Here is an 11,846-nt window from a genome sequence, read left to right as displayed (position 1 = left end):
ATTACAAATATGGCACTATTGTGTGCCGTTTTTGCTGTATTTAATTACAGACAAGCAAACAATCTCAGAGTTTTAGTAGTATATAGATAGATATATAAACTGATATGTGGCGCCATCTAGTGTACCTAATTTCATCTAGAAATTTTCTTAAAAGTGACCCAAAAAATGGTGCTAACTTGGTAACACGTGGCCCGATTTTAATGAAACTTGTTTTATTCTGTTTCTATTCTCATTTCATTACCAATATAGCACTATTGTGCACCGTTTTTGCTGTATTTAATTACAGACAAACAATGTCAGAGTTTTAGTAGTAAACAGATAATAAGTATAATAATTCTTCATGAGGTATGCTCACAAGCAGCTCGTGAGTTATGTAATTCAATACAGTAACCTGAGCTATGTGTTTGTCAAATGATTTACAGTTTGTTTGGTGGGATTATTGGTTAGACACTGGTCAAAGGTCAATAAAATTTAATTATAAACAGATGTAGAGTGTTACAAGCTCAAAACAGTTGTAATTTCCTGTTACAATTATAGTAAATCTAAATAGAAAACATGGGTAATTTATATTTATTTCGATTTTTTTTCATGGTTTTTACCAGGTCAGTCAAATTGACTGAATGTGTATAGAGTTACAGTAGAGAAAATAACAGATAACATAAAGTTGTATTGACAAAAAAAAATTTATATTAATTTAGGAGGTTTTAGAGGTTATGCAAATAAAATTAACAGTTTTCATGTGAAGAAACGTATTTTTAATTTTAACATGAAAATCACTTTGCACATCAAGAAGTCAGCACTCTCACTCCACATATTCATGAACAAATGTTTAGTAAAAATACTTAATTGAAAATTCTGATTTTTTTGTCTACAAAAGACTTATAATGTTTACAGAGAGCTTGCCAAATTTTGGGAAGATACACAAAACATATTAAAAGTTATAGTATTGAAACTGATGGTCTCCGTGGGGTCACATGGTCAGTGTATTCCACCAAGCCTGTAATGAGAGGGTTAAAGAGAAGGAATCTATAGGACTTTTAAGTGTTTGAATCTTAAGCTTCAACTATAAAATTTACTTTTGAAAATCGGAGAAATTCTGAATTGAATTTCCATATCTAGAAGTTATTGATTTCAGTAAATCATATATCATCTGCATCTTGTGGTCTTATATCTTAATGTTGAAAGTTGTGCTTCACTTATTTTTAACAGAAATTTTATTATTATTTTAGTTCATAGAGCTTTATAATACTCCCAGTATATATCAAGTACACACACCATTACTAAACTTCAGTGTGCCAAAACTACTGATAGCTGTTTTATGATGTGCTGGACAAAAAATTTTTATTTATCAAAGAGAAAAGGAAGGCTCTACAGTTTATGTATCAAAGTTTTTTTTCAAATCTCTTTTCAAGAAAAAGGTTTTTAGAAGAATTGTTTTCTTTTAGAGACAATTTTTAAATTGATGCTTTATTTCTTTCTGTACAAGTTTACATGTAGCTGTTGTTAACAGTTTAGCATTAAATATACAATCTGTCTTCTAGAAGTACATAAATGAATATTTAAAACTGTGTATAATGAATCAGACCTACAATTGGCATCATATGAATCAAAATATGATAGTGTTCTTTTTCAGGTGATTTTTGTCACTTTGAAATCAACACGTGATGAATGAATTGTAAAAATGTGGTCATTCCTCTTTCTAAAACCTGATTTGAATATTAATCTGTGAGCATATTCATTATCATTGAAAAATGTTGTTAACGAGTGCAATACTTTTGTTAGTAGAAGTTGCTGTAATATTCAAGCATATTTTTACAAGAGTATTTATATAATAAACAAATGAACTTTCTCACTTTTAATACAAACTGGGCTAGTCCAGTTTTGTGGTATATTAATATTTAGATGTACTCACTTCAGTGATATTTTTGTCTTTTCTACTTTTTTAAATTTGATCCCGGTTATAACAATTAAAGTAGTAGTATTCATGTCATAATGTTATAAATTAAGTTTATTTCTTTAGAGTATTAGAAAAGGAACAGCAAGAGTGTAATTGTTTTTATTTCTGTAGGAATGAGAAATGCCATATATGACAAGTTAGATGATGATGGGATCATTGCTCCTGGGACTAGGGTATCTGGGGATGATGTGATCATTGGAAAGACCATCACTTTGCCAGAAAATGATGATGAAGTAAAAACTGTTATTATTTAAATTTTTTTCTGTTCACATTAGTATTAGTATTAAACCACATGTTTTGAAGTTTTTCTTAGAGTGTAATTTTGTATTTATGATTCCAGAAGGGTTTGACTAGTTTTGATTCCTGAAATATGTTGCTTTTCTGTGTTATAAAAAAAGTACTGGCTTCTATTGACCCGGTCCACATAGCTTGGTCAAAATATGCATGTCACAACCATTTACAAAGTTATGTTTAAAATTTAATTAAACAACTTTAATGTTAATGCATTTAAATATACTTGGCATCAAAACATTTATAATTCAAATTCTTGTTTTATTTAAAGTTTTAATTTTAATACTTAAATAACTTCTCAATTTTTATATCTGTGTGCCCTGGACATGTTTATAATCTGAATTCCTTCTTCCTTTATGAGTTTAAGAGTGTACAAACAATTAGAAACATGGACTATAGATACTGATAGGTCAGACTATAAAATATAAACCTCCTACCTTCTTGATTTGCTGAGATAACAATAAATTGTCAAACTCATCAGTAAAGCTCCTTTCATCTTCTCAAAGCTTCTAAGGAAGTTATCTATAACGTGTGTCCTTATTTGATGGATATGTTTATAATCAATAGAAAGAATATTTTTGTCCTGCACAAGAAATTTATGGTTATTTCTTTTTGGTGGGCATATGTATACAGTTGGCCTCTGATTCTTTATCTGTGATTGATGTTGTTAAGCTCCAAGCAGATAACATTTTAAACATATTTATAGCTTGGTTAGAAAGTCAATTAAATTATAGTTGTTTTGGGATATCCTATTCTAGTGTCTGATATATTTTTTTGTGTTCTAAGATACATATTTTAAAGCTACATGAATTTTTATTTGAACAACTAACCTAATGAAAAATGTAGGGGCTAGCACAGTTATGGGTTTTACTTGCAAAAATCATGTGGATAATTTTTATTGCTTTTGATGTTTACAACATATGGTTTATGAACTTTTGCTGTGATTTATTGCTTTTGGTGGAGGATGACAGTCCATAATACAAGCAATAAAATATTAAAATCAAAAAGGAGAAGATGTAAAAAAAGATAACAGTTGAAACTGTGAAGATAAGAAGATTTACAATCTAGCAAAATGATGCATTCGAAGAAGAGGATAAAAATAGTATTGTTCACTTTATTTCATATTTCCCAACTTTTAGTTTTGCTGTACATTTATGATTTTGCTATAGTAAGAGACAGGGAAGAGGAATAACAGGTAAAATGTAAAGTTTTATCAGAAAAACTTGGTATTTGTTTAGGATGTTCTAGAGGCTATGGAAACTGATTCGAAGAGTTTACTAGAAGCTTGCCAAAATTCATGAAGATACAAATAGTAAATTGAGAATTATAAACATTGCTACATACAGCTTCACAGATACAGATGTTGTTGAATAGACTAATGCTGTGCACATTGGGTTAACAGTATGTGTTTTAAAATGTGTACATTGGTAAATTTTAGTGTTTCTGAGGGCAAGCAGAAACACTGACTAACAAAGTATTTACTTAATACTTGTTCATGGGACATTGTTTGTAGAGTGAGCTGAAATCAAGTTATGTACTTAACAATTTTCTGTCTCTTCAGATTTTTATAAAATGTAGTAAAGAAAATATATAATTTTTATTGTGAAATTTAGTTACTAGAGGAAGCTGTTACAAATTGTACAGTAGGATTTAAATTCACTTTTTTTTGTTTTAATATTATAAGAGTGGGAAAAGTCCTCCATGTATAATGATATCCCATTTAACACTCAATAAGGGTTCATGAGAACATAGCTCTAAACAGGCTTATTTTAACATTACATATATGGAGATATGTAACTGAAGGCATTGTTTCTTACCTGTGAATGATGTATAAGTGCTTTAATTAAGTACTGGTAAATTTAATGTAAATTTCTTTCTATGATATCGTCATTGCTGGAAAAAAGCAAATTTTTATTAGCCTTCAATCTTGTTTGGTTGCTGAGCCATGAAATAGAAAATCAGACTCCTCCTGCTATGCCCACCTGTCACATCCTCTCTTTCAGGATTTGTCAATATATGTAGTTCTCTCTTATGTTTACGACTATATTAGTTATAACCAATAGATAGACAAGGTTTTCGTCTATCAAATGCAGTATTATATTACATTGTTTTCTGTACAGAGATTTGTAGATTGCTTCCTAAAAAAAAATTTTTTTCCCCACAGGAACAATATTGTGTTGAGGGATGACGTTTTAATGCTTCACATTGCATCACTAGAAATGCCAGAAAAATTGTGATAGTTACGGGACATTGTCTGTTTTTTGCATGTTATTATTCTATGCTCTGCGTTGCATTATCTTATTAAATAAAAATTATTTAGTGCACTACTACCATTAGTATTAAAAGTAGTGTTGAGAGAGTTATGGATTTTCATAATTTTTTCTCTCTCTCTTGTGTAGAAACATAACCTTTCAAGAAGATGAGCTTTATAACGAATAACTTTAAAGTGGGGTGGTGCTAAGTGGGGTCTTACTGTACTTTACAATAAGCATTATTTGAAGCTAGAAGTAAAATAGTGAGTCAGGTGTTAACATTTTTTCTATGCTTTTAGTAGTTTCATATACTTTCAAGTAAAAGTAATAAAATTTAAAAGGTTAGTGTGTTGACAATATTGTTTCTTCCTAGCACAAGTAGTTACCAGTAAAACTTCTTTTGTGTAAATTAAGAAAATCAAAAATGTTATCAGTATCATGGTAAAAAAACAGCTATATTCCATAGATTAACTACAATTAGATATGTTTGAGTAAGCTACATAATAAGCAGTTTTGTGTACGTGCTGTTAAATTAAATGGAGAGATAGTTAGAGTATACTGTCATTTCTTCATGCATGAGTCGCCTAGTATTCTGTAAAATTTTACACTGTTTGATTTAAACATTATTCTAGCTGGAAGGAACTACTCGTAGGTTCACTAAACGAGATGCCAGCACTTTCCTGAGAAACAGTGAGACTGGGATAGTTGACCAGGTCATGTTAACGCTAAATGCTGAGGGTTACAAGTTTTGTAAAATAAGGGTTCGGTCTGTACGTATACCTCAGATTGGTGACAAGTTTGCTAGCCGTCACGGACAGAAAGGAACCTGTGGTATTCCTTACAGACAAGAGGTAAGTAGTATCTATGATCTTTGACATTTTAAAATAGAAAGAATAGCCATCATATTTCAACTGTATTTACAATGTAAGGGAATATATCCTGTTTATGTTAAACAAATATAAAATGTTCTTATATCTTGATACATCACAAAGAGAACCTCTTTAAACATATCAATTATCCTTTGATTTTATTATATTTTTAATCTTTCTATATCTGGATATAATGTGTTTTTAAGAATACTGATAAAAAAAAAGTAAAGAAATCTGAAACTGATCACACAATATACCAAAAATATTAATCTCTCTCCCTATAGGATATGCCTTTCACAGCTGAAGGACTTACCCCTGATATAATCATCAACCCCCATGCTATTCCTTCCCGTATGACTGTTGGGCACTTGATTGAGTGTTTGCAGGGAAAGGTTTCTGCTAACAAGGGAGAGATTGGTGATGCTACACCATTTAATGACACAGTGAACGTGCAGAAAATATCCTATCTTCTCCAAGAATATGGCTATCACTTAAGAGGAAATGAAGTTGGTTATTAATTAATTTGTTTTGGAATGTTTAAAACTTTGTTTGAAACATTTAAAAAGATCATGCTTTTCAGCATGTGCATGATTTTGGTTTTTCTAGAAAAGAAATAAAATTCTATAAATGTCTGTTAACTATTGGAATATTCTATCAAAAATTATTGTTTTATGACAAGTAAGGAAGATTATTTTCAAAGCAGGTTGTTTCAATCATTCTCAACTACACAAGTAGGTATCAAATTATGAGTTGTTCATTATTTTGTAGGTAATGTACAATGGCCATACTGGACGAAAGGTTAATGCACAAATTTTCTTGGGACCAACTTACTATCAACGTCTAAAGCACATGGTGGATGATAAAATTCACTCCCGAGCTAGAGGCCCTGTACAGATTCTTGTTCGACAGCCTATGGAGGGTAGAGCCAGGTATTGTTTTTTTGTGTCATTGAAGTCATTCTGATAAGTTATAAAAAAAATTAAAAAATGATAGTGCTATACATATTCAACATTATATTGTTTATTTTGTCTATCTGATGGCTAGATATTAAATAGCAATAAAGTTAGCATTACTGAAATAAAAGGAACCTATTAGTACAACACTCTAACAAATAAAAAATTCTGATATTTTTGAATTAAACAAGGAAATAGTAGTGAATAAAACACTAAGGAAGTTCTAAAAGTGAGCATGTAGGTGAAATAAAACCCTTGGACAAATAACCGATAAAATTCTTAGATAATACTGATGTCAAGTTATAGCATTTCACTGTCTTTGAACTATTCTTTCTAGACTTTGGAGTTGTGAACAAAGTTTTACAGGTTTGCTATTGTAGTCTAACTAAAAGTTTTTAGTGATTTCTCTTTGAGAATTTTCATTAAAAGTGAAATTCAAGAAAATATTAGTATGTCACATATGTAGGCTAATCAAAACAACAATGCAACTGATCATATATAATGTGTATAAAATTACAATTACATAATAAATATATAAATTTACTGCAATAAGCATAATAAAGAAATAATTTAAATAATCAGATTTGTATGGCACTGCATAAGACTTGTTTCAAATGAAGAAAATAAAGGTAGTGGAAACTTTAGATTTGTTGGAGAAAACTGTTTGAAATTGTTTGTTTTTATAAAAAATTTTAAAAAGTTCATGTAAAAAAAAATAATAATAATATAATAGTACTAAGTCAAAAATTTTTAAAGGTATTTAATGTGTGAAATTGAATGAATCTTGTTTGAGAAAATAATACATAACATATAATAACTTCTTTTTTTTTTCCATTAAGGGATGGAGGTCTTCGTTTTGGTGAGATGGAACGAGACTGTCAAATCTCTCATGGTGCAGCCCAATTTTTGCGAGAAAGATTATTTGAAGTTTCTGACCCATATCGTGTTCATGTTTGTAATCTCTGTGGCTTGGTCTGTATCGCTAATCTGAGGAACAACACATTTGAATGCAAAGGCTGCAGAAATAAGACACAGGTAAGTAGAAGGAAAATTTTTGCTATACATTTCCATGAAAATTACTGAAGAAGAATATCAGGTATCACTAGCCTTTACATTTGAGTACAGTTAACATTGTTAATTATTTTACTTTTGTAAAGCACTTTAAAAAAAAAAAACGTTGAATTTATAAGCCTATTGATATCATACATTTTATAATAGTTTGATCTGAACTTCATTTTCAATCATCATTCCACATTTTGCACATTGTGATAGCTATTCAATATAATCTTGTGAATATTAACATCAATTTTGGATTTTTATAAAAAAAATAAACTTCAGTTTAAAATTGAGATTTTACAACATATTCATCCTTGGATTTCAAAAATAGTTGCACCAGGAGAAAGTTTAGAGTTCTTTACTGACAAAAGTAACCATTTTCATTGAGATATATGTGTATGAAATATTCTATAAGTGTATTGAGAACCCCCTGACAGGTATATGTGACACCTTGAAAGGTGATAATGTATATTTGAATGTGACTTCTGATACAATGGTCTAAGGAATCATGATTTCCTTAGTTGGGTGCCACATAAAATTTTTATTTTGAAAAAATTAGTGTTTTAGGTTATTATAAGTACAGGTCTGCAATGTGTTTGTGTACTTTTTATTTTAACAAAATAGTTTATTTACTAATAAGTACACTTATGGGGAAAACATAAGTTACAATAGTCATAATTGCCTTACATTTTACTTAAAGTGTGTTATTTTCTTTTTATCAAATTATATATGAAGTGCATATTTTCATGGGTCTTGTAGGATCAATAAATATTGCACTAAAAAGTCAGAAAGATTAGGAACTTCTATGCTATTCAAAAATTGAACTATACTATGTTTGCTACTTTTAACCCTCTCTCCATGGGCATATCTTTCTGCACATGGCACAAGGTTTTATTGAGTTTCATTCAAACTTTAATTAAACTACTTTGTTTTCATGGTATACTAATAAATATAGCATACAACATAGCTAATAATCCATATTTTAATGGTATATAAGTTTTAACTTTTTACTTTTATAAGAAAAAAATCTAAAATATCCCCCAGTGTGAGAACTGACATTTTCTCTCTAGGCATCCTCTTTTCTCTAATTTATTTACCACTCCACCAAGAAGCATGAAATTTAACATAAATTACTTGTTATAATGTCATCATTGCTCAGTCAAAGCATAATTTTCATAGCCTTTAATCTTATTTGGTTACAGAGTTGTGAAATAGACAATCACACTCCTCTTGCCATGCCAAATTGTCACATCTTCACTTTCAGAAATTGCCTATAGTTCTCTCTGATGTTCAACTCTGTGTTATTTATAACTAATAGAAAGCCAAGGTTTTCATCTATCAAATGACATATTATATTACATTGTTTTCTCTAAAGAGAATTGTCAGTTTTGTTTCCAGTTCAAGTTTGATTCCCACAGGAAACACATTGAGGAGGTTAGATGAAGTTTTAAAAGCTCTTGTTGCATAGTTAAAAAGCCAGAAATATTGTAATAGTTATGGAACACTGTCTACTTCTTTAACGTTATTATTCTGTGTTCTTTGGTGCATTATTTAATTAAATAAAAAACGTTATTTAATATAGTACTACCATTAGTATAAAAAAAAGTAAAGTTGACAGCAAAAAAAAAACACAGGTAAGTACTTTTTTCCTGTTTTTAATGTGTATTCCTTATTTATTATTATAAAAGTAACTCAAATATAAAATTAAGAAACATTTATGTTAGTTAAGATTAGATTAGGTGAAATAAATAATAATATAATAATTTTTCATAAGGTACACTCATGAGCAGCTTGTGAGTAATGTAATTTGATAGCTTTTGCCAAGTGATTTACAACTTATCATGGCACAGATAGTAGTTAGACAGGGTTCAAAGGGCAATAAAACAGTAAAATTTAAGTATAAATACATGTATACTGTTATAAGTGTAAAGCTATTTAGGATAAACAAATTTAGTTTCATATTACAGTTTGAAGTTATTCTAGAAAGAAAAAGGGTAGATTTATTTCGTTTTTTTACTGTTATGAGGTCAGTCAAATTGACCAATCTTGTATCAAGTTAGGATAGCAAAAATATAAAGATTTTACAGAAAAGTTTGAAACTTATTTAAGAGGTTTTAGAGATTATTCAGATAATATTTGAGATTTTTGAGATGAAGAAAAGTATTTTTAATCTTAACATGGAAATCACTTAGCACTCAGGCTAGTATATAGAAATACTGTTTATATTCACGGACAAATCTATAGTAAAAATGCTTTGTTAAAAAATCTGATTAATTGTGTACAAAAGAGTTGTAATGTTTACTTAAAGTTTACCAAATGTGGTGAAGATACACAAGGTGTATTAATGGTTATAGTATGGGAATTATAACAAGTACATAATGGTTACGAGGTCGATTCGACTGACTTTGTAGTGAGAGAGTTAAACATATGTAGTATTTCATGTTCTAATATTAGTTATTTTTTTATGCATTCTTCTTATTTTGATAATGTTTTGGGGCTTAGCTACAAGTTTATTGGCATATCCAAATCTAATGTGTTCAGAAATGCTAAGGATACATTTTTACATCATACTAATTGGAAATAAATAAGAGCAGAACAGCAGTTTTATGGAATATTTAAGCAATAATATAAAAGTGAGAGGAAAAAAATCACTATACAGTTGTACACTTTTAATTAATACAAGAAAATGTAAACATATTACATAAAATAAGCATGGGTATCTAAATCTGTAAAAAGATCTAATAACAATGAAGAAAAGACAACAAATAAGACAAACAAAATGGAATATTGAAACCTTCCTACAAGAGTAAAGTTATTTAACTATGTTTAACTGTATAGAGACTCATCCTGTATATTGACAGAAATATAGTAACAGAGTGTCTCTTCACAAATAAAATATGTTTTGAGGTATTTGAGTTTTCTGAGTACTGGTACTCTACTTTAGTTTGTAATTAGGTGAAGCTTCTGTATGTTCTCTGAAGAAGACATGTATTAGTATGATAAGTGTTGGAGAGAAATGAATCTTAACTGTTGAAAGCTCAAAATGGTGTCTAAATTCACCTTTTCATGGTATTTTTTAAGTGTTTACACTTAGTATGTTATTCTTTAGCTGCAAAAGCAAAAATAAATTGAACACTTGGTGTTTAGTAACAATTTAGAAACTTGGTGAATGATAGCAGTATTTATTTTTTTCTGGGTAAAATGGATATGTGATTACATAGGTTTACTGACACTTGATTAAGTAACTAATGAACAATATTTTCTTGATTTTGTATTTTTATTGCTTTTATGAATTCTGTAATTTTACCTTCTTACCTGATGTATGCTGTACACAGTCTCTTAAATGCACTTAAAAGGAAATAACATGGCAAAGTTATTTGTAGTTAACATCCAGTCGGAAGTTAGACAAACTTAGCTATTGTCTTTCAAGGTTAGTCATACTAAAAAATGTTGGAATTGTTAAATGTGCATTTGAAATTATGTCTAGTATAATTGAAATTAATTGGAGTTTATGCATGAGTAAAGAAAACTAAACACATTGAAATGACTTGGATTTTCTAATGGGTAACTTCTCTAGCTTGGAAATTTTGAACAGTGAAAATTCACTGGTTTGAATTGATGCTCATTTAAGAAGTTTAATGCATTAGTACAGATCTCAGTGCTTCAGCAGATATATATTTAAATTATTTTAACATTTTGTAAATGTCTTTTCAGATATCACAAGTGAGGATCCCTTATGCCTGCAAGCTTCTATTTCAAGAGCTAATGGCTATGTCAATTGCCCCAAGGATGATGGTTACATGAAGTTTTAATGAAGCTAATGAGAACAATAATGTAAAATACTGTCATAAATGCTAGTGAAAACTTCCTTTGTGAAGAATGGATAATAAAGATTTTTTTTATGGAGTGATTGTAATATGTTTACTGAAGTAGAAACATTACTATACAGACCTTGCTAATGGCTGTGTTTAAAACCATTTAGTTTTGTACAGTGGCAGCTCATTGGAGAAGGAAAAGGAAATTATGCCTCTCCAAAGATTTTGAACAAATAAAATATTTCTTATTTTTATATTAATACATATATTTTCTTTATTTTGATCATAAGATTCTTGAAAACTGCATATTTTTTGGGGGGCAAAATGCTCCAAAACAGTTTTATTCTATTTTGTGTCATACTTTGAAGTGATGTCTGGTGGCATGAGGCACATAGTGGCTGTGCTGATTGTTGTTGTATTTTTATCTCTACAATTTCTCTATACTGTGACGGAAACAGCCTGAGAGGAGCTGAACCTATTTATGAAGCTTGAGGCTGGCCACACAGCTAATGGAGCCAGTCAGAATCTACATCCAATGTAAATAATTTTAAGGAAAGTTTGTAGCTAGAGGAGTAAACAAGCCAAACAAGATAGCAGTGATCAAATCAGGCTGGTATAAATTAATGTTACTGTGATTATTCAGTGTTTTAAGG

At 29.6% G+C, this 11,846-nt stretch overlaps 1 protein-coding gene across 1 annotated transcript in view; it reads left to right on the top strand.

Annotated features, from left to right (window-relative positions):
- Nucleotides 1–11,288, top strand: part of LOC106458215 (DNA-directed RNA polymerase II subunit RPB2) — a 67,045-nt gene extending 55,757 nt beyond the window's left edge. The window contains exons 17-22 of the mRNA XM_013917691.2: nucleotides 2,069–2,190; nucleotides 5,133–5,351; nucleotides 5,654–5,875; nucleotides 6,138–6,298; nucleotides 7,162–7,357; nucleotides 11,093–11,288. Coding sequence (XP_013773145.1) covers nucleotides 2,069–2,190; nucleotides 5,133–5,351; nucleotides 5,654–5,875; nucleotides 6,138–6,298; nucleotides 7,162–7,357; nucleotides 11,093–11,182 — 1,010 coding nt within the window. The 3' untranslated portion in view covers nucleotides 11,183–11,288. The remainder of the gene's footprint in view (nucleotides 1–2,068; nucleotides 2,191–5,132; nucleotides 5,352–5,653; nucleotides 5,876–6,137; nucleotides 6,299–7,161; nucleotides 7,358–11,092) is intronic.
- The last annotated feature ends 558 nt before the right edge of the window (nucleotides 11,289–11,846 follow it).

The sequence above is a fragment of the Limulus polyphemus genome, unplaced genomic scaffold (genome assembly GCF_000517525.1).
Source record: "Limulus polyphemus unplaced genomic scaffold, Limulus_polyphemus-2.1.2 Scaffold429, whole genome shotgun sequence".
In the NCBI taxonomy this organism is placed as follows: domain Eukaryota; kingdom Metazoa; phylum Arthropoda; class Merostomata; order Xiphosura; family Limulidae; genus Limulus; species Limulus polyphemus.
The sequence above is the reverse complement of the archived record's forward strand: the minus strand, read 5'-3'. Positions and strand labels throughout refer to the sequence as shown.